This window comes from Erythrolamprus reginae, chromosome 7 (genome assembly GCF_031021105.1).
Source record: "Erythrolamprus reginae isolate rEryReg1 chromosome 7, rEryReg1.hap1, whole genome shotgun sequence".
Classification (NCBI taxonomy): Eukaryota; Metazoa; Chordata; class Lepidosauria; order Squamata; family Dipsadidae; genus Erythrolamprus; species Erythrolamprus reginae.
In genome coordinates, this window is record NC_091956.1 from 9,325,618 (window position 1) to 9,349,062 (window position 23,445).

Sequence of the window (23,445 nt, forward strand, 5' to 3'; positions counted from 1 at the left end):
AATGACTGCTTTCGAAAGAGAAGGGAAAACGTCCTCAGCCAAGCACAGGTCTGGTCGAAAGTCGAAGTTGTCTGAGAGAGACCGTTGGACTCTAAAGCGAAATGTTAGAGCGGATCGCAAGACCGCAGCTCCTAAAATCACTGCAGAGCTCAATAGACATGTACAGAACCCAGTTTCCACAAAAACTATTCAAAGGGAGCTTCACAAATCTGGATTCCATGGAAGAGCTGCAAGGTGTTTCCATTGTTTTGTCCACCCCCTGTATATCTACAGTATATCTAGGTTAGGTCCCACAGAGTTGGCCTTCTCCGGGTCCCGTTGACTAAACAATGTCGTCTGGCGGGACCCAGGGGAAGAGCCTTCTCTATGGTGGCTCCGACCCTCTGGAACCAGCTCCCCCCGGAGATTAGGATTGCCCCCACCCTCCTTGCCTTTCGCAAGCTCCTTAAAACCCACCTCTGCTGTCAGGCATGGGGGAAGTGAAACATCTCCCCCTTGCCCATGTTGTTTTGTGTATGATTCGATTGTGTGCTTGTTTTTTATATATTGGGGTTTCTTTTTTGGATTTTTTAACCTAAAACTGTAATTTAGATTGCTAAATATTAGAATTGTTACTATGTACTGTTTTTTACCATTGTTGTGAGCCGCCCCGAGTCTGCGGAGCAGGGCGGCATATAAATCCAATAAATCTAATCTAATCTATATCTATTCTTTGCTTTAGATAATTATATTGAGAATTGTAATTGTTTAGTGTTGTAATGATGTATATATATTTTTTCTGTTGCAGTTGTCACTTATTTTTAAAACTCTTGCCTTTTTTTAAAATTTCTTTTTATTGTTCTCTTAAATACATATATCACATGTTGTTTGTTCAGTTTACAGATCTTGTCCAACTTTACCTGTTACAATCATTCTTAGTTAAGTTAGGTCTTATAAGTAACACTATCTTAATACTATGCAATAAAGAACAGACTAAAAACATTCAAAAGGTATTTGTTGTTTACAATTTGTACTGCGATTTTGTATCATATTATACAAGAAATTTCTTCTGAATCCATCCGTGCCAATTACACCACATACTTTTAAATTCGTTAATTCTATTTTCCTTAAGTAAGTTTGCCATCTCGTCCATTTCTGCACATGAGTATATCTTGTCTATTATTAAGTTTGCATTGGGCGTCTGTTCATTTCTCCATGTTTGCGCTATCACAATTCTAGTAGCTGTGTTTATATGTGTCAATAAGAAAAGTGTTTGCTTTGAGTATGATCTTTTCCAAATTCCAAGAAGCATGCCCTCGGGCGAATATTCTATTTCTTCCTTTGGAATTTCCTTAAGCCAGTTATGAATAGTTTCCCAGATTTTTTGAATTTCCGAGCAGGACCACCACATATGGAAAAAAGTGCCTTTTTCTTTTTTACATTTCCAGCATATGTTTTCCAATGCTGGGTAAATCTTGGCTAATCTCGCCGGGGGTAAATACCATCTGTATAGGAGCTTATAATAGTTTTCTTTATATGCAGAGGATAGAGTAATTTTAGTTATTGCCTTTTTAATAATGTATGCATCTTTGTGTTTTCCTTTTTCTGTTATTGGTTTAAAAACAATGAGTAAATATAGTAAATACATGGGCTAGATGGAACAAGCGTAATCCCAGAAAAGCTATCCTTGTATTAGCAGTCTAGGTCTTGCAAGCATAATTTCAGTGTTTATTATTTAAAGAGGCGATTAAAAAAGGTTACCAACCTGCCAGCACAAATAAATGGTTGCCGGGTTCTCCTTGTTTGATTATGTAGTTTCCCTGCTGGTAGGTCCTTCCGTACATACATTCTACCATGTCTCTGATCTGCTGAAGGTCCAATCGTTTCAGGAATTGGTTCCTACTCAGAGCATCTGTAATAAGCTTTTTCTCACTTCAATTCGGCAAAACAGAGAACAGAGAAAGAGAGAGAAAAGTCAGATTCATTTGAAACACATGAATGAATAGCATTATACCAGCGGTGAAATCTACTTACCTGGTTCGGAAGCACGCAATTTCCATGTGCGTACTCCACCGTCGCATGTGCCTTTTAACCAGTGGTTGGCTACTGCCAGCGCGGGCCACTCTATAGAGTGGTAGTAAAATCGAGGAGGCGTGCGCAGCTTAGTGTGACCGGTGAACACATGCACATGCTCCCGCACAAAATTTGGCTTCTGCACATCCACAGGAAGCCCAATCTCACACGAGGACACTTGTGAGATTTTGGTAATTTTCACCTTTTTTTTTGTTTCCGCACATGCACTGGAGCAAAGAAATTGGCAAAAAATCGCCAAAATCCTGTGCATGCAAGCATCCTCGAACCTTATTTAACCCTTTAACATATTTAAATGTTTCAATCATGTCCCTCCATTTTCCTTCTGTCCTCCAGACTATACAGATTGAGTCCATGAAGTCTTTCCTGATACGTTTTATGCTTAAGACCTTCCACCATTCTTGTAGCCCGTCTTTGGACCCGTTCAATTTTGTCAATATCTTTTAGTAGGTGAGGTCTCCAGAACTGAACACAGTATTCCAAATGTGGTCTCACCAGCGCTCTATATAGCGGGATCACAATCTCCCTCTTCCTGCTTGTTATACCTCTAGCTATGCAGCCGAGCATTCTACTTGCTTTTCCTACCGCCCGACCACACTGCTCACCCATTTTGAGACTGTCAGAAATCACTACCCCTAAATCCTTCTCTTCTGAAGTTTTTGCTAACACAGAACTGCCAATACATCCGTTTCAACCTGGGGATCAGGACCTCTTTGGGGGTTGAATGGCCGTTTCACAGGGGTCGCCTGAGACCATGAGAAAAGAAAAATTTCCCATGGTGTTAGGAACTGAAGCTTCTACTCTGGCGCCTGGGAACATATTTTTACAATTCGACCAATCAGGAGCATAGTTCCCTCTAAGCTGAGCAGTGAGCAATCGCTCACTTAAAAATTATCATCAACTCAGAGTTTTCCAAACCTGCCCAGAAGCCGAGAGGGAAAGAGTGAGAGGGAAGGAGAGAGAGAGGAAGAGAGGAAGAGAGAGAAACAGATAGAAAAGAGAGAGGAAGGAAAAGAGAAAGAAAAAGAACGGGAGTAAGGAAGAGAGAAAGAAAATCAAAATCTAGTTTGAAACTAGCTCAACTATTTAAGTGGCATTTTGATATTGATAGAGTTGCCCTATTATGAGCTCACTGTTATAGCCACACAGTACAGTATTTTATTTTGAAATTCTCTGAGGCAAAACAGGGTGGGGTTTTTTTTGGTTTTTTTTTTTTTGTTTGTTTATTTATTTATTATTTCTGTGCCGCTCAGTCCCGAAGGGACTGCCGCTCAGACACTATACTTTTCTGCCCACCCCCCAAAGAAATTAGAGGGAACACTGATCAGGAGTATATAGTGGAGGTTTTCCCTCTGACCTTCCTGCCAATCAGCTTAAAACTCTGTTGGGAGAATTGGCGCTAGACTTATAGTTGGGGGTCACCATAACTAAACAATGTTGGTTGGCGGGCCCCAGGGGAAGAGCCTTCTCTGTGGCGGCCCCGACTCTCTGGAACCAGCTCCCCCCAGAGATTAGAACTGCCCCTACCCTCCTTGCCTTTCGTAAACTCCTCAAAACCCACCTTTGTCGTCAGGCATGGGGGAATTGAGATTTCATTTCATTTATTAAGATTTGTATGCCGCCCCTCTCTGCAGACTCGGGGCGGCTCACAACAAAGTGAAAACAATTTACAACAAATCTAAATTACTGCTAAAAACATTTTAAAAAACCCATTTTCTAAACACACATACATACACACATACCATTCATAAATTGTATATGCCCGGGAGAGATGTCTCAGTTCCCCCATGCCTGACGACACAGGTGGGTCTTAAGGAGCTTACGAAAGGCAAGGAGAGTAGGGGCAGTTCTAATCTCCAGGGGGAGTTGGTTCCAGAGGGCCGGGGCCGCCACAGAGAAGGCTCTTCCCCTGGGGCCCGCCAACCAACATTGTTTAGTTGACGGGACCCGAAGAAGGCCCACTCTGTGGGACCTAATCGGTCGCTGGGATTCGTGCAGCAGCAGGCGGTCTCGGAGATATTCTGGTCCAGTGCCATGAAGGGCTTTAAAGGTCATAGCCAACACTCTCCCCCGGGCCTATATAATTTATGTATGGTATGTTTGTAGGTATGTCTGCTTAAAAATGGGGTTTTCTTAACTACTTTAAATTTTTAAATTGTAAATTATTAGATTTGTTATGAATTGTTTTATTATGTTGTGAGCCGCCCCGAGTCTACGGAAAGGGGCGGCATACAAATCTAATAAATAAATAAATAACATGAGGAGTTGTATTAAAGGGTCGCGGCATTAGAAAGGTTGAGAACCACTGCTGTAGTTGAACTTTTAAATAAGGTTAGGGCCGAAGGAATGTACAGTAAGTGGTTATTTTCCACCAAATTTCTCACCATTCTGTATTTCTATGGAAACTCATTTTTGCAGATATAATTTATCAGAAAGATAAACAAATCAGGCTGGATAAATGGAGCAGATAAAAAAGCCAATAAAATCTAAATCTACCCTGAGGGGAAAATATGCCTTTCGGAATATAGCTCTTCATGCTTATTAAATTTAGCAGATTAAAAACTTTGGTGACTTCCTGATTTCCGTAAAATGTAAAGAAAATCTCAAAGAGAAAGCATTCAGATGAACATTAATTTTTTTTTTCATTCAAGGGAGGCAATAAATAATTTCTGAATAAAATCTTCCAACTGATTTAAAAAACATTTAAAATATACTTCATTAATTTTTCCCTCAGTGAAACGTTTAGGGCTTTAAAAGCCATTCGTATATTTTACGCAGCTTATAAAATTATAAACCGGCATACTGTTTTAGTTTTACTTACTAAAATATATGGAATAAATATCCTCAATTAGATTTTAATGATTTAAGCCACAATAATATTTTTTCAGGGAGTGGGGGGAAGAATCCTACATGCACACTATAAATTATGTTTTATCTTTTTTAAGAAATGTAGATTAGAATACAGTGGTACCTCTATTTACGAACTTAATTCGTTCCGTGACCAGGTTCTTAAGTAGAAAAGTTTGTAAGAAGAAGCAATTTTTCCCATAGGAATTAATGTAAAAGCAAATAATGTGTGTGATTGGGGAAACCACAGGGAGGGTGGAGGCCCTGTTTCCTCCCAGGAGATTCCTAGAGAAGCCCCATGGAGGCTTCTTCCCACCTTTTCCAGCCCTGTTTCCTCTCAGGAGATTCCTAGAGAGGCCCCACGGAGGCTTCTCCCCACCTTTTCCAGCCATTTCTTCCCAGGAGATTCCTAGAGAGGCCCCACGGAGGCTTCTCCCCACCTTTTCCAGCCATTTCCTCCCAGGAGATTCCTAGAGAGGCCCCACGGAGGCTTCTCTCCACCTTTTCCAGCCATTTCCTCCCAGGAGATTCCTAGAGAGGCCCTCCCCTACCATCTGATAATCTCCCTAACCCAGGATAAACTAAGGCAATACCCACCATGGCTACATCCACCCAGCAACTGGGAATAGAACCCCTTGATAAAATTTTGGAAGCCCACCCCTGGATCTCATCATTATCCCTTGAGGATAAAAATTACATCCTGCATAGAAATATTAATATTGGCTCAGATTGTCTTTGACCCTCTTTTTACAACAACCCTGATAAAGGTAGTCCTCATCTTATGACCACAAATGAGCCCAAAATCTCTGTTGTGAAGTGAGACGTTCATTAAGTGAGTTTGTAATCTTTCTTGCCACAGTTGTTAGGGGAATTTCTGCAGTGGTCAAGTTAGGAACACGGTTGTTAAATTAATCTGGCTTCCCCGTTGACTTTGCTTGTCAGATGGTTGGAAAAAGGAGATCACATGACCCCAGGACATTGCAATGGTCATAAATATGAATTGGTTGTTAAGCATCAGAGTTTCAATCCCATGATCAGGGGGGATGCTGCAAAGATCATAACTGTGAAAAACAGTCATGTCATATTTTTCAGTGCCGTTATAAGTTTGAATCTATCTATCTATATCTACCTACCTACCATATCTAACTATCTACCTATCTACCTATTTACTTACCTACCTACCTATCTTCTTCATCATCATCATTAACTATCTATCTATCTATCTTCATCATTATCCGTCTATCTATCTATCTATCTATCTATCTATCTATCTTCATCATTATCCGTCTATCTATCTATCTATCTATCTATCTATCTATCTATCTATCTATCTATCTATCTATCTATCTAGCCACCCACCCATCTATCTATCTATCTATCTATCTATCTATCTATCTATCTAGCCACCCACCCACCCACCCACCCACCCACCCACCCACCCACCCACCCACCCACCCACCCATCTATCTATCTATCTATCTATCTATCTATCTATCTATCTATCTATCTATCTATCTTATTGTATTTATATACCGCTCACTCCAAAAGGACTTTGAGCAGCTAACAATAGGAATAAATACAACGGAGAGAGGCGGCATACAAATCTAAATAATAAATAAATAAATAATAAATAAATAAACAACAATAAAAACAGTGTGAGATGTGTGAATTTTAATTCCTAGAATTGCCACAGCCACCATGATAGCCGAGTACCAACTGGGGAATTCTGGGAGCTGAAGTTCACACATTTTCAACTTGTCAAGGTTGAGAAACACCACTCTAGAGAGAAACAAAACTGTGATCACAACATAAAGGTAAAAGTAATAGTTTATCCGGAACAATTTTCCCATCCTGGACATACATTGTTTCAACTCCTACCCTCAAAAGGATGCTATAGGGCACTGCTCACCAAGACAATTATTTATTTGTTGGTTTGTTGGTTTGTTTATTTTGTCCAATACACAATGAGAGTTTTAGTGGGTATATATATATCTATACACACATAGTAAAATACATGATGAAGGTTATAGAGGAGATACTCATAGTAAAATATATCTAAGGAATAATAGAAAAGTTATAGGAATACAGTAGAACATATCAATGAAAGAATAGGAGAAGAGATATAGGAATAGAAGAAAGGTATAGGAGATATAGGAGAGCAATAGGACAGGGGACGGAAGGCACTCTAGGGCACTTGTACTCGCCCCTTACTGACCCTCTTAGGAATCTGGATAGGTCAACCATAGATAATCTAAGGGTAAAGTGTTGGGGGTTTGGGGATGACACTATGTAATGAGTTCCACGCTTCGACAACTCGGTTACTGAAGTCATATTGTTTACAGTCAAGTTTGGAGCGGTTAATATTAAGTTTAAATCTGTTGTGTGCTCTTGTGTTGTTGTGGTTGAAGCTGAAGTAGTCGCCGACAGGCAGGACGTTGCAGCATATGATCTTGTGGGCAATACTTAGATCTTGTTTAAAGTATCTTAGTTCTAAACTTTCTAGGCCCAGGATTGACACAAGAACAGTTCTTTCCCCAAATGCCATTAATTCCCTCACCACTGTCAAACTATTCACAAAGGCTGCATTACCATTACTATTAGGAGGATAATTAGAACTACAGAAAAAAAACAATTGCTACCAACCTGCCTTCCATTGAGGATCTTGCATGAGTCAAAAAGAGACCTGTAAAAATATTTACAGACCCCTCCTGGACATAAACTGTTTCAACCCCTACCCTCAAAATGATTCTATAGAGCACTGCATGCCAGAACAACTAAACACAAGAACTTTTTTTTCCAGAACTCTGCTAAACAAATAATTCACTCAACATCGTCAGACTATTTACAAAGTCTGAACTACTATTAATCTTCTCATCGTTCCCATCACACCTCTCCTCCCACTAATGACTGTATGACTGTAACTTTGTTGTTTGTATCCTTATGATTTATATTGACTAGTTCCTAATATGATTTGATTGCTTATTTGTACCCAGACTATCATTAAGTGTTGTACCTTATGATTCTTGAGAAATATATCTTTCATTTTATGTACATTGGAAGTATATAAACCAAGACGAATTCCTTGTATGTCCAATCACACTTGGCCAATTAAAAAAAAATATTTTATTCTATTCTATTTCCTACCTTCCCTGCCCTTAAGATGCCAATAACCTGATAACCGTAATGAGTTCTGGTTAAGTCATTCAGTCACAGAACAATTATTTCATCCCCCAGAAAACAATGCAGAAATTTTCAGCAGCATCCAATACATCTGAAGTCAATGCTGCTGTTCCAATTATGACAAAGGACCCAGGCTAGGAAGAAAAAGCAAGTCATAACTCTTGTCAGCTTCAAAACAGGAAATGCTGGAAGGTGTTGACAGCAAAGACAAAGTGCTTAACAAAAGTTCCAGGAGTAGCAGGTAGCAAATAAGCCGAAATTTATTATTATTATTATTATTAATTCAATTTTTATGCCGCCCTTCTCCTTAGACTCAGGGCTGCTTACAACATGTTAGCAATAGCACTTTTTAACAGAGCTAGGCTATTGCCCCCACAATCTGGGTCCTCATTTTACCCACCTCGGAAGGATGGAAGGCTGAGTCAACCTTGATGCAAATAATTTTCTTTCTTTGTTCGTTGTGATAACTCCATGATGAGATTCATGGAAAAAGAGTGTGGCAGGAGAAGATACCTGATTGTTCCCCTAATTTATGATTTATAGAGTAGAGTAGAGTAGAGTAGAATAGAATAGAATAGAATAGAATTTTTTTATTGGCCAAGTGTAATTGGACACACAAGAAATTTGTCTTGGTGCAGATGCTCTCAGCGTACATAAAAGAAAGAGGTACATTTGTCAAGAATCACTTAATAATTGTCCTCGGGGCCAAATAAGCAATGAAGAAACAATCAATATTAATAAAAAATCTTAGGATACTTTACTATTTATATTAATATTGTTTCCTGATTGCTTATTTGTACCCCCCGACAATCATTAAATGTTGGACCTCATGATTCTTGACAAACATATATTTTCTTTTATGTACACGGAGAGCATATGCACCAATGACAAATTCCCTGTGTGTCCAATCACACTTGGACAATAAAGGATTCTATTTTATTCCTATTCCCATTCCATTCCATTCTAAAAACACCTCACTGCTTTACCAAGGCAGATGGTTTATTAGTTCAAAAGTTTTGCAAATAATATCAATTTTAGCAACTTCATAGGGAACTCATATCAAGAGGTGAAATTCTCTCTTCTCCTTTCTCTAAGCAATTAAAATACCCAAGATATGATATAATATGTTAACAATGATGACAAGTGATTGTCAGCATAAATAGCCACTGACAAGCATATCCTTGTTTATTGTAATTTCCACTAAAACCTATCTAAGGCAGTGGTCTTTTCCCAAATCCTGGAGCACAAATTTTTGTTACACTGTTAGGAGGAGAAGTATTTTCTCTTGTCCAGATAATTTATTTTTATTTTTAAAAATATTTTTTTAATAAAATACAAAATACAAACAAACATAAAACATATATAGGGGTTCTTTACAGCCCCTCTCTTATCAGAAGCTGTTTTCCAGAGCTGAATATACTGTACTTACAAATGCTTAAATATTTACAGCCTTTCATAAACATTTATGACATATCTTGCCAATGTATTCTATAATTCTTTGTACTTAAAATTCTTCTATTATTTTCTATTTACACATTTATGTTATTGCTTATCAGTTACATTATATTATTAAATTTTGTATGGTATTCTTTTTTCTAACCATTCATAGACTTTGTCCCATACTTTATAATACTCTGATTCTTCTTTTAACTGTCCAGATATTTTAGACTTCAGTTTGTTTGTTTGTTTGTTTGTTTGTTTGTTTGTTTGTTTGTTTAGTCCAATACACAATTTATTTTTATTTTATTTTATTTATTTATTTTGTCCAATACACAATGAGGGTTTTAGTGGGTATATATCTATATACACATAGTAAAATGCATGATGAAGGTTATAGAGGATATACTCATAGTAAAATATATCTAAGAAATAATAGAAAAGAAGATATAGTAATAGAACATATCAATGAAAGAATAGAAGAAGAGATATAGGAATAGAAGAAAGGTACAGGAGATATAGGAGAGCAATAGGACAGGGGACGGAAGGCACTCTAGTGCACTTGTACTCGCCCCTTACTGACCTCTTAGGAATCTGGAGAGGTCAACCGTAGATAATCTAAGGGTAAAGTGTTGGGGGTTTGGGGATGACATTATGGAGTCCGGTAATGAGTTCCACGCTTCGACAACTCGGTTACTGAAATCGTATTTTTTACAGTCAAGTTTGGAGCAGTTAATATTAAGTTTAAATCTGTTGTGTGCTCTTGTGTTGTTGTGGTTGAAGCTGAAGTAGTCGCCGACAGGCAGGATGTTGCAGCATATGATCTTGTGGGCAATACTTAGATCTTGTTTAAGGCGTCTTAGTTCTAGGCTTTCTAGGCCCAGGATTGAAAGTCTAGTCTCGTAGGGTATTCTGTTTTGAGGTCCAATCATTAATGGCAAGGCATTATGGGAGTTGAAGTCCAAAGCCTCTGAAAGATCTATGTTATCTATCTCTCAACTAAATATTTATTCCCCTCAAGACAAAGGGCCGCGAATCCTTTTACCACTTCTGCTACGCTTTTCATGGCTTGCCTCAAATTCCTGCCAAATAGGTCTGCCCATGGTCACGTAACATAAGCCCATTAAAACTGAGATATCAGACCAGTGTTTCTCCATCTCAACAACTTTTAAGATGTGCAGACATCAACTCCCAGAATTCCCCAGCCAGCATTTTGGCTGAGGAATTCTGGGAGTTGAAATCCGTATACCTTAACGTTGCTGAAATAAAGTTGCTGAGGTATTTATCATTTACAGTGGTACCTCTACTTAAAAACTTAATTTGTTCCGTGACCAGGTTCTTAAGTAGAAAAGTTTGTAAGTAGAAGCAATTTTTCCCATAGGAATCACTGTAAAAGCAAATAATGCGTGCAAACCCATTAGGAAAGAAATAAAAGCTCAGAATTTGGGTGAGAGGAGGAGGAGGAAGAGGAGGAGGACAGTTGCTGCCGAAGGAAGAAGGGGAGGTGAGGGGAATCCAAAAAATCCAAAACATTAAGGCTTAAAAAAAAAGAGGGACTCTGAGGCGGTGAGAGTGCTATATAGAGCGATGGTGAGACCACATTTGGAAGACTGTGTCCAGTTCTGGAGACCTCACCTACAAAAAGATATTGACAAAATTGAACGGGCCCAAAGACGGGCTACAAGAATGGTGGAAGGTCTTAAGCATAAAACGTATCAGGAAAGACTTCATCAACTCCATCTGTATAGTCTGGAGGACAGAAGGAAAAGGGGGGACATGATCGAAACATTTAAATATGTTAAAGGGTTAAATAAGGTTCAGGAGGGAAGTGTTTTTAATAGAAAAGTGAACACAAGAACAAGGGGACACAATCTGAGGTTAGTTGGGGGAAAGATCAAAAGCAACATGAGAAAATATTATTTTACTGAAAGAGTAGTAGATCCTTGGAACAAACTTCCAGCAGACGTGGTTGGTAAATCCACAGTAACTGAATTTAAACATGCCTGGGATAAACATAGATCCATCCTAAGATAAAATACAGAAAATAGTATAAGGGCAGACTAGGTGGATCATGAGGTCTTTTTTTGCCGTCAGTCTTTTATGTTTCTATGTGAGGAGGAGCATGCACGTTCCATACACCTGGCGTGAGGCTGCCTCCCATACACTGCGCCAGAGAGAGAAACCCAGGGGGAATGTCAGGAAACTGATTGGGCCTTCGTGCCGCTCTCAAATTTCCTGGGAAATTTTTCCGGGCTCGGGTTCTTAAGTAGAAAATGGTTCTTAAGAAGAGGCAAACAAATCTTGAACACCCGGTTCTTATCTAGAAAACCTCTTAAGTAGAGGCGTTCTTAGGTAGAGGTACCACTGTACTGTATTTGCAAATAAGCAAACCTGTACCCAGAGCTAAATTAAAGGGGCAATATTTGTGCTTTAGCAATTATGGGTAACGATGATGACTTCAATAGTCAGTGTAGTGAAACAAATATCTACATCCCATTCATGAAAACCCCCAAGTCCCTTTACACATGGATTAATGGAACAACATGCTGTAAAATGGTCTCAGAAAACCACGCATCGCATTAACATCTCTAGGGAATGCCCCCTGACAGTGAACAATCACTTTTCATTTCATGATTTGATTTATTTCCTTTATTATTTTCACAGCAGAGCCGAGGATGAAGAATGGCAGTGATAAAAAGGTTGGGAAAATACCACGGCAGCTCAGGAATCCAGATGGAAACTTTTGATCGTTTGGGTGCTCCCGATTAAAACCTATGCTGTAAGTAGGTCATGATGTTCAGTCAAAAAACAAAACTCATCAGCAAGCATTAACCTGTAAGTAGTTTTGACGAAGGAACAGTGAAACAGAATTGGGATGGGGTGGGGGGAGAGAACCTGAGTTGAGTTTGGCCATCTCATTCAACGTAATCTCTAGGGCAGTGTTTTTCAACCAGTGTGCCGCGGCACACTAGTGTGCCGTGCAACATTGTCAGGTGTGCCGCAAGAGGGGAGAGAGAAAGAGTGAGAAAAAGAAACAAAAAAGAGAAAGAAAGAAAGAGAGAGATATAAAGAAAGCAAGAGAGAGAGAAAAAGCAAGCAAGCGAGAGAGAGAGAGAGAAAGCAAGAGAGCGGGGGGAGAGAAAGAGAGAGAAAAAAAGCAAGAGAGAAAGAAAGCAAGAGAGTGAGAGAGAGAAAGAAAGAGAGAGGAGAGGGAGAGAGAGAAATGTGAGAAAAAAGGGGAGAAAAAAAGAGAAATGAGAAAATAATTGAGGCAGAGAATGAGAGGAAAGAGAGAGAAACAAAAGAGAGAAGTGTCTCTTGATTTAAAGCATATGATAAAAAGCACCCAAAGAATAGGAGAGAAAAAAAACCCTAGCCCTCACCTGTTTTTGGAAATGGTTCAAGAGTGTGTATACACACACACACACACACGGGGGGGGATGTATAATATGTACTGTCTTAGAGTGTCATTTTGGTTGGTGGTGTGCCCCAGGATTTTGTAAATGTAAAAAATGTGCCGCAGCTCAAAAAAGGTTGAAAATCACTGCTCTAGGGGAATCCAATTCTAGGGATTCAAATTTTTATTTATTTATTTTGTCCAATACACAATGAGGGTTTTAGTGGGTACATATCTATATACACATAGTAAAATACATGATGAAGGTTATAGAGGAGATACTCATAGTAAAATATATCTAAGAAATAATAGAAAAGAAGATATAGTAATAGAACATATCAATGAACGAATAGAAGAAGAGATATAGGAATAGAAGAAAGGTATAGGAGATATAGGAGAGCAATAGGACAGGGGACGGAAGGCACTCTATTGCACTTGTACTCGCCCCTTACTGACCTCTTAGGAATCTGGATAGGTCAACCGTAGATAATCCAAGGGTAAAGTGTCGGGGGTTTGGGGATGACACTATGGAGTCCGGTAATGAGTTCCACACTTCGACAACTCGGTTACTGGAATTATATTTTTTACAGTCAAGTTTGGAGCGGTTCATATTAAGTTTAAATCTGTTGTGTGCTCTTGTGTTGTTCTGGTTGAAGCTGAAGTAGTCGCCGACAGGCAGGACATTGCAGCATATGATCTTGTGGGCAATACTTAGATCGTGTTTAAGGCGTCTTAGTTCTAAGCTTTCTAGGCCCAGGATTGAAAGTCTAGTCTCGTACGGTATTCTATTTTGAGTGGAAGAGTGAAGGGCTCTTCTGGTGAAGTATCTTTGGACATTTTCAAGGGTGTTAATGTCTGAGATGCGATATGGCTTCCAAACAGATGAGCTGTATTCGAGGATGGGTCTGGCGAAAGTTTTGTAAGCTCTGGTAAGTAGTGTGAGATTGCCAGAGCAGAAGCTACGTAGGATTAGGTTTACAACTCTTGAAGCCTTCTTGGCTATGTTGTTGCAGTGGGCTTTGGCACTTAAATCTTTTGTTATTAGTATACCAAGGTCCTTAACAAATTATCTGTGATAATTTGATTATTCAGTTCGTATTTGGAGTTCAGATTCTTCTTCCCAATGTGTAGGACAGAGCATTTGCTAGTTGAGAAATGGGGAAATAAACTATCTGAAAATGCATAATTTTTTTAAAGCAGCCTTGTTTTTCTTAGTTATGTGTCCCAAAGGTGCTTTTGCAAAAGGCAACTGGGATTTCTTGGGTTTCTTCCTTGAAAATTTCTGGGATGAGAACTAACAACCATGACCTGGATGATTGAGAATCTCCGTAGATTCTTTAATTATGCGGTTTAAATGTAGTTTATAAAAGTTTATTTCCTGACATATATAAACACATGCATACAAACTACACTGCTCAAAAAAAATAAAGGGAACAATTAAACAACACAATATAACTCCAAGTAAATCAAACTTCTGTGAAATCACACTGTCCTCTTAGGAAGCAACATTGATTGACAATCAATTTCACCTGCTGTTGTGCACATTCAACTTTGCACAGAACAAAGAATTCAATGAGAATTTTTCATTCATTCAGATCTAGGATGTGTTATTTGAGTGTTCCCTTTATTTTATTGAGCAGTATTATAAGAAAGGAAGGGAGGGAGGGAGGGAGGCAAGGTAAGAAAGAAGGAAAGAAAGAAAGGAAGGAAGGAAGAGAGAAAGAAAGAAAGAAAAAAGGAAGGAAGGAAGGAAGAAAGAAAGAAAGAAGGAAGGAAGGGAGGGAGGAAAGGTAAGAAAGAAAGAAAGAAAGAAGGAAGGAAGGAAGGAAAGGAAGGAAGGAAGGAAGAAAGAGAGAAAGAAAAAAGGAAGGAAGGAAGGAAAGGAAGGAAGGAAAGAAAGAAAGAAAGAAAGTCAGGTTTCGAGGGGAGGCTAGAGGTTTTAATAGGAAAATGGCCCATTTTAATTAGCTCCATCTTCCCCCAGGATGAAACTAGGAGCTCCTTCAAAGTATAACAGCTTAACTCATGTCTCCTACTTAGCCGCAAAGGAAACCCAGGTAGTCTTCAACATACAACCACAATTGGGACCAACATTTGTATTACTAATCAAGGTGATTTGCCCTTGATTTTGCAAACTGCCATAGTTATTAAGCAAAACACATGGTTAATAACAAGTGACTCCGGCTTCCGCCATTAAATTTGCTTGTTGGTGGCTGGCCGGGAATTTATTGGACTTATACGCCAATTATCTGACCCCTGAGTGCCTCTCTCAGCAAGAGCAGATCTCCCAAGGTACAAATGGGGGGAGGAGGTAAACTCTCCCACTGACCAGCAGTGGGAGCCCCAGTTGGGCGAGGGGCTAATCTCGACCAAAATTCATTCATTCATTCATTCATTCATTCATTCATTCATTCATTCATTCATTTATTTACTAGATTTGTATGCCGCCCGTCTCCGAAGACTCAGGGTGGCTAACAACAATATAAAAAGACAATGTAAACAAATCTAATATTAAAAACAATCTAAAAAAACCCAATTTAAAGAACCACTCATACATACAAGCATACCATGTATAAATCCTATAAGCCTAGGGAGAAGGGAAATTTCAATTCCCCCATGCCTGACGACAGAGGTGGGTTTTAAGGAGCTTGCGAAAGGCAAGGAGGGTGGGGGCAACTCTAATATCTGGGGGGAGCTGGTTCCAGAGGGTCGGGGCCGCCACAGAGAAGGCTCTTCTCCTGGGTCCCGCCAAACGACATTGCTTAGTCGACGGGACCCGGAGAAGGCCAACTCTGTGGGACCTAACCGGTCGCTGCCGACTGGATGCTCCAAACGTGAAGGATCCCAGCCACTGGTTTTTCGTTCGCAACCACAGTAAGAGATAACTTTGCAGTTGTACTGATGTTTCCTGCAAAGGAAATTTGAAGCTTTTATTTTTATTGTATTTCTTTTTATTCTTCCTGCAACTTTTGTCTCTTTTTCTTTTCTCTCTTTTGAGCTTCGATTTTTTTTGGAAGTTGTTGTTTGTTTTTATGCCCTTTATGAAACTTTCAGATAAAAAGATTATTATGAAAAATTTACTCTAATGAACTAAAGGCTTATTTTGTTTGGTTTTTTCCAAATTACCCCTTCCTTATTATTTCCCCTATCTCAAGCCAACAATTCTCTTTTTAATGTTTATTTCTACTGACAGACCTATTTACTGCAGAGAGTGTATATATAGAAAAATGAAAGCCATTAAAAACCCTCCCTCCGCAGTTAGTTTATTTCTATAAATGTTTACTCGTGAAGCTAAACGCACACATCACTGTGCTTTCCTGAGGAATATCATCAGATGAGTAATGATCTGATATTAAAAATCAAACAACTTCCAAACCTGTGGAGCGAAAAGAAAAATAATGACAATAAGGAAATCACGCAAGCAAAACAAAAGTTCTGTGGTGGCACAGTGGTTAGAATGCAGTATTGGAAGCTGACTGTCCACTGTCCACAGTTCGATCCTAACTGGCTCAAGGTTGACTCAGCCTTCCATTCTTCCAGGGTGGGTAAAATGAAGACCCAGATAGTGTGTAGTCTCTCTCTCTCTCTTTTGCTCTGTCTGTCTGTCTGTCTGTCTGTCTGTCTGTCTGTCTGTCTGTCTGTCTGTCTGTCTGTCTGTCTATCTATCTATCTATCTATCTATCTATCTATCTATCTATCTATCTATCTAATTTATATGCCATCCAATTCCTCAAGGACTCTGGGTGGCTTACAATAAATAAAAACATAGGCACCAAGACAAATTCCTTGTGTGTCCAATCACACTTGGCCAATAAAGAATTCTATCTGTCTGTCTGTCTGTCTGTCTGCCTGCCTATCTACAGTATCTATCTATCTATCTATCTGTCTGTCTGTCTGTCTGTCTGTCTGTCTGTCTGTCTGTCTGTCTGTCTATCTGTCTATCTATCTGTCTATCTATCTGTCTATGTATCTATGTATGTATCTATGTATGTATCTCTGTATCTATCTCTGTATCTCTGTATCTCTGTATCTATGTATCTATCTCTGTATCTCTGTATCTATGTATCTATGTATGTATGTATGTATCTATCTATCTATCTATCTAGTATGTATGTATGTATGTATGTATGTATGTATGTATGTATCTATCTATCTATCTATCTATCTATCTATGTATCTATGTATCTATGTATCTATCTATCTATCTATCTATCTATCTATCTATCTATCTATCTATCTATCTATCTAGTATGTATCTCTCTATCTATCTATCTCTCTGTCTATCTATCTATCTATCTATCTATCTATCTATCTACCTACCTACCTACCTACCTACCTACCTATATAATTTATATGCTGTCCAACTCCTCAAGGCCTCTGAGTGGCTTACAATAAGGAAAAACAATATTTAAAAGAACAATTTAAAAAATAATTACAAAACCCTAGTAAAAGCCATATATATCTCTCAGTATCTTTCATGGCCAGATCTAGAGGGTATCTCATATAGTCAACGGCTTCAGGCCTGCAGGAAAAGGCAGGTCTTTACAGCTTTGCGAAAAGCCAGTAGGGTGAGGAGGGTACGGATCTCCGGGAGAAGGTGGTTCCAGAGAGCCAGAGCCACCACAGAGAAGGCCCTTCCCCATGGCCCCTCCAGTTGGCATTGTTTGGTTGATGGGACCCGAAGAAGGCCAGATCCGTGGGCCCTTATTGGTCCTGGGAAGATAGTCTGGCCCTAAGCCATGTAGGGCTTTAAAGGTGATGACCAACACCTTGAACTATATCTGGAGATTGTTTGGGAGACAATCATTATATACACTACAGGAAGACAAAGCAGTTATTTCCACATATTATTTTGTAATGGACCAAGATTTGTGCTGAACCAACTTCCTCCATACAACATCACTGAAGATATTACCCACTTGGGTAGTAAAATGTCTGTCTGGAAGCAAACAACCAAGCTCAGAGACTACCTAACAACATCACAATTCAGAGCTGAGCTACACATACGCTCGTCTCCTATTGGTCCCTCGGACTCCCTCCGCAGTCTGCATTGGTTGCCGATCAATTTCGAGTCACAATTCAAAATGTTGGTCTTGACCTATAAAGCCCTTCATGGCATCGGACCTGAATATCTCCGAGACCGCCTTCTGCCGCATGAATCCCAGCGACCGATTAGGTCCCACAGAGTTGGCCTTCTCCAGGTCCCGTCGACTAAACAATATCGTTTGGCAGGTCCCAGGGAAAGAGCCTTCTCTGTGGCGGCCCTGACCCTCTGGAACCAGCTCCCCCCTGAGATTAGAACTGCCCCCACCCTCCTTGCCTTCCGCAAACTCCTTAAAACCCACCTCTGCCGTCAGGCATGGGGGAACTGAAATATCTTCCCCAGGCCTATACTGTTTATGTATGGTATGTTGTGTGCATGTTTTTTAAAAAATTATGGGTTTCTAGCTTTCTAATTATTGAATTTGTATTATATATTGTTTTCTGTTGCTGTTGTGAGCCGCCCCGAGTCTGCGGAGAGGGGCAGCATACAAATTTAATAAATAAGTAAGTAAGTAAGTAAGTAAGTAAATATATATATATATACAGTGATACCTTGTCTTACAAACTTAATTGGTTCTGGAATGAGGTTCTTAAGGTGAAAAGTTTGTAAGATGAAACAATGTTTCCCATAGGAATCAATGGAAAAGCAATTAATGCGTGCAAGGCCAAAATTCACCCCTTTTGCCAGCCGAAGCGCCCGTTTTTACACTGCTGGGATTCCCCTGAGGCTCCCCTCCATGGGAAACCCCACCTTTGGACTTCTGTGTTTTTGCGATGCTGCAATTTCACTGAGGCGCCCCTCGCTGGGAAACCCCACCTCCGGACTTCCGTTGCCAGCGAAGCGCCTGTTTTTGCGCTGCTGGGATTCCCCTGCAACATTGCAAAAACAGAAGTCTGGAGGTAGTGTTTCCCATGGAGGGGAGCCTCAGGGGAATCCCAGCAGTGCAAAAATGGGTGCTTTGCTGGCAACAGATGTCCAGAGGCGGGGCATCCCAGCGGCGGCGGGTTTGTAAGGTGAAAATAGTTTGTAAGAAGAAGCAAAAAACCCCGGGTTTGTATCTCGAAAAGTTTGTATGACGAGGCGTTTGTAAGACGAGGTATCACTGTATATATATATAGTGATGTACATTAAGACCTTTCTCGTGTCGCCTCATCATCCCATGTGGAAGTAGGGGACGTTTCATTTCTGTGATGACACACAAAATCTTCATTTTATTTTCCCATACCTATCATTAGAACGTTAGTCGTGCTGGCTGCAAGATCGTGCTGATGTTAAAACGTCTACATTTGAGTTTGGCTTTATTTCTCATTGTCTTATACTTCCTTTACGCTGCCCTGGGAATATGACAATAGGCCGACAGAAAAACACCTCTAATACTCAATCAGGAGTCAGAATTGCAACACTGCATTAATAAACAAGTCATAAAACTGAGTTTAGTCAGTGTTGCAACACTACATTAATAAACAAGTCATAAAACTGAGCTTTGTTCATTTCCGTGTTTGGGGAAAAATAATCCAGAGATTTCCTGATCTTTGCACAGGAGTTAATGTTGAAGAGAGTTGATTCCTGAGAGAACTATAGTGAAAAGGTGTTGTAGGAAGATCTAAGAGAGGTGGCAAATTGCTAAACAGGGAGGTCGATCAGTATCACTAACTACATGGAAAATATCAGAAGTGCCTCAGGATGTTTACTGAGTTTTATTAGCCCAATTCAGATTTCATCTGTGACCTTTCTCCAAGCCCACACCAGGGACTTTCTGCGAACCAAGATCAACACATATCCAACTCTGAAATGCTTCATCATAAGGAAGTAGAAATACATTGGTACCTCTACTTATTGTTGTGATTCAGCCTGAGGCTGCTCAGGGATCAGCTGTGCCTCTGCTGGCTCCATGCCCGGAGGAGGAGGACAGCGCAGAGGAGGGGGCTGAACAGTCGGACGGGGGAGAGGAAAATCAGGAATGGGATGAAGGAGAACAGCATGAGAGCCCCGGGGGGGCGGGGCTCTCCCCAGCCAGTAGCTTGGAGTCATTAGGTGATGACGCACAATCTGTCATTGACATGAGACAGCCACGTTCAGAGCAACGAAAGGAGCAGTTAAAGAGATGTTTTCATCATTGAAGTAGAAACAGCTGGGTTTGGGTGTGGTACTCATCAGCAGGGTTTAAAAGGCAGGCAAGCCCTTTAAGCCATGTGGAGTGTTATCAGCTTGGCGTGGCGTTATCCTGTCTTGTTTCTCGGCGTCTCTGTTCCTGGCTTGTGGCCCAGCAGCTTTGGAAGATCCGTGGGAGGTGTAGGTCTGCTATCTACAGCCTCGGCTTGGCAGCAAGAATTCTGTATTGCTGCATGGACTTTTGGCCTTCGTGAATATATCTGAAGATACAGCATTTTCCTGTTTGTAAGGACATTTTCTGTTACCTGTGTTTTTCTTGAATTTTATAAAACTGCCTTTGACTTTTACCAGTGTGTCTGGATTCTCTTTTTGGGTTGGTATTGGCTTCTGGAGTGACCCAGACAGAACACTTATGAGAAAACTTTGTAAGAAGCAATTTTTCCCATAAGAATCAATGTAAAAGCAAATAATGTGTGCGATTGGAGAAACCACAGGGAGGATGGAGGCCCTGTTTCCTCCCAGGAGATTCCTAGAGATGCCCAATGGAAGGCCCGGCCAGTTTCTTGCCATTCCCCCTGGGTTTCTCTCTCTGGCGCCGTGTATGGGAGGCAGCCTCGCGCCGGGTGTATGGGAGGCTCATGCTCCTCCCTCTTTTTATTTTAAGCCTTAAAGTTTTGGATTTATTTTGATTCCCCTCACCTCCCCTTCTTCCTTCGGCAGCGACTGTCCTCCTCCTCTTCTTCCTCCTCCTCCTCCTCCTCCCACCCAAATTCCGAGCTTTTATTTCTTCCCTAATGGGTTTGCACGCATTATTGGCTTTTACATTGATTCCTATGGGGAAAATTGCTTCTATGTAACTTTTTTACTTAAGAACCTGGTCACGGAATGAATTAAGTTCTTAAGCAGAGGTACCACTGTATGCTTAAAACTGAAGAGATGAGAGTAGGTTTTAGCAGGGCCCTTTCTATTCTACCACCTCTTACTATAGTTGAGGGCAAAGTATTAGAAGTAAAGTCATTCAAGTTTGGGGAGGTTTGAAATGTCCACCTAACAAGGAATGTTCTTCCTGCGTCAAACCCAGGAGCTGCTGATACAGTTTCACAGAGGAATTATTGAATCTGTCATATGTGCTTCTATAATTGTCTGGTTGGGTACAGCAACCAAACCAAACAGATACAGACTTCAACGGATAGTTAAGATTGCAGAAAGGGTGGCTGCAAACAGCCTACCTTCCATAAAAGACTCGCATATTGTGTGGGTCAGAAGGAGGGCTGAGAAGACATCTGTAGATCCCTCACATCTGGGACAGAAACTGTTTTAACTCCTTCCTTCGGGATGCCACTAACAGGGCATTGCATGCCAAAAGTGATTTCTGACAGTCTCAAAATGGGTGAGCAGTGCAGTCAGGCGGTAGGGAAAGCAAGTAGGATGCTTGGCTGCATAGCTAGAGGTATAAAAAGCAGGAAGAGGGAGATTGTGATCCCCTTATATAGAGCACTGGTGAGACCCCATTTGGAATACTGTGTTCAGTTCTGGAGACCTCACCTACAAAAAGATATTGACAAAATTGAACGGGTCCAAAGACGGGCTACAAGAACGGTGGAAGGTCTTAAGCATAAAACGTATCAGGAAAGACTTCATGAACTCAATCTGTAGAGTCTGGAGGACAGAAGGAAAAGGGGGGACATGATCGAAACATTTAAATATGTCAAAGGGTTAAATAAGGTCCAGGAGGGAAGATATAAGATTATTATATATGATTATATATGGTTAAATAAGATGATAATGAAGACGATGATGATGATGACAACGATTTTGCTTTGCATGTACACTGAGAGCTTCTTCATTGGAGACAAATTCCTTGTGTGCCTAATCACATTTGATCAATTTTTTTTTCTTTTCTCTTCTCTTCACTTCTCTTCCATTCCATTTCCTTCCACCACTTCTATTCTATTCTCCATTCCATTCTATTCTCCATTCCATTCCATATTTTCTTTTCTCTTCTCTTCTCTCCTCTCCTATTCCATTCTATTCCATTCCATATTTTCTTTTCTCTTCTCTTCCATTCCACTCCCTTCCACCACTTCTATTCTATTCTCCATTCCATTCTATTCTCCATTCCATTCCATATTTTCTTTTCTCTTCTCTTCTCTCCTCTCCTCTCCTATTCCATTCTATTCCATTCCATATTTTCTTTTCTCTTCTCTTCCATTCCACTCCCTTCCACCACTTCTATTCTATTCTCTATTCCATTCCATATTTTCTTTTCTCTTCTCTTCTCTCCTCTCCTATTCCATTCCATTCCATTCCATATTTTCTTTTCTCTTCTCTTCCATTCCACTCCCTTCCACCTATTCTATTCTATTCTCCATTCCATTCTATTCTCCATTCCATTCCATATTTTCTTTTCTCTTCTCTCCTCTCCTCTCCTATTCCATTCTATTCCATTCCATATTTTCTTTTCTCTTCTCTTCCATTCCACTCCCTTCCATCTATTCTATTCTATTCTCCATTCCATTCCATATTTTCTCTTCTCTTCCATTCCACTCCCTTCCTTCTATTCTATTCTATTCTCCATTCCATTCCATTCCATATTTTCTCTTCTCTCCTCTCCTATTCCATTCTATTCCATTCCATATTTTCTTTTCTCTTCTCTTCTCTCCTCTCCTATTCCATTCTATTCCATTCCATATTTTCTTTTCTCTTCTCTTCCATTCCACTCCCTTCCATCTATTCTATTCTCTTCTCCATTCCATTCTATTCTCCATTCCATTCCATATTTTCTCTTCTCTTCTCTTCCATTCCACTCCCTTCCACCTATTCTCTTCTATTCTCCATTCCATTCTATTCTCCATTCCATTCCATATTTTCTCTTCTCTTCTCTCCTCTCCTATTCCATTCCATTCTATTCCATATTTTCTCTTCTCTTCTCTCCTCTCCTATTCCATTCCCCATTCTATTCTTCATTCATTTCATTCCATATTGGAGACAACACTGTCACGCTAGGTCAGCTGAGAACAACTCAAACTGTCTCCTTCCATAAGCAAGGAATGAGTGTGATGGATGAGATGAGATGATGAGATGACAAGATGAGATGAGACGAGACGAGATGAAGACAACGGCTTTGGGGGACATGACAGGGGAAAAGAGGTGATTGGGAGGTTGTGAAAAAAGACCCCTATGGTCACAATAACTAGTTGTGGACCATCCTGACCTTCTAGATGTCTCAAAACTCAATATTTAGGAGTGAATAAAGCTGTTCTCTGTTAAAATCACTGGTTCCCTAAGGGCTTTGTAGAAATTTCTCCTCTGAAACACTGATGTTGGACAAACCAGAAACCATAGGGTTCCTTTCAGA

General features: G+C 40.1%; 1 protein-coding gene across 1 annotated transcript in view; it reads right to left on the reverse strand.

Annotated features, from left to right (window-relative positions):
* The window catches only part of PRKG2 (protein kinase cGMP-dependent 2), an 87,358-nt gene that overhangs the window by 60,637 nt on the left and 3,276 nt on the right, over positions 1-23,445 (reverse strand). Inside the window, exon 2 of the mRNA XM_070756545.1 lies at positions 1,745-1,911. Coding sequence (XP_070612646.1) covers positions 1,745-1,911 — 167 coding nt within the window. The remainder of the gene's footprint in view (positions 1-1,744; positions 1,912-23,445) is intronic.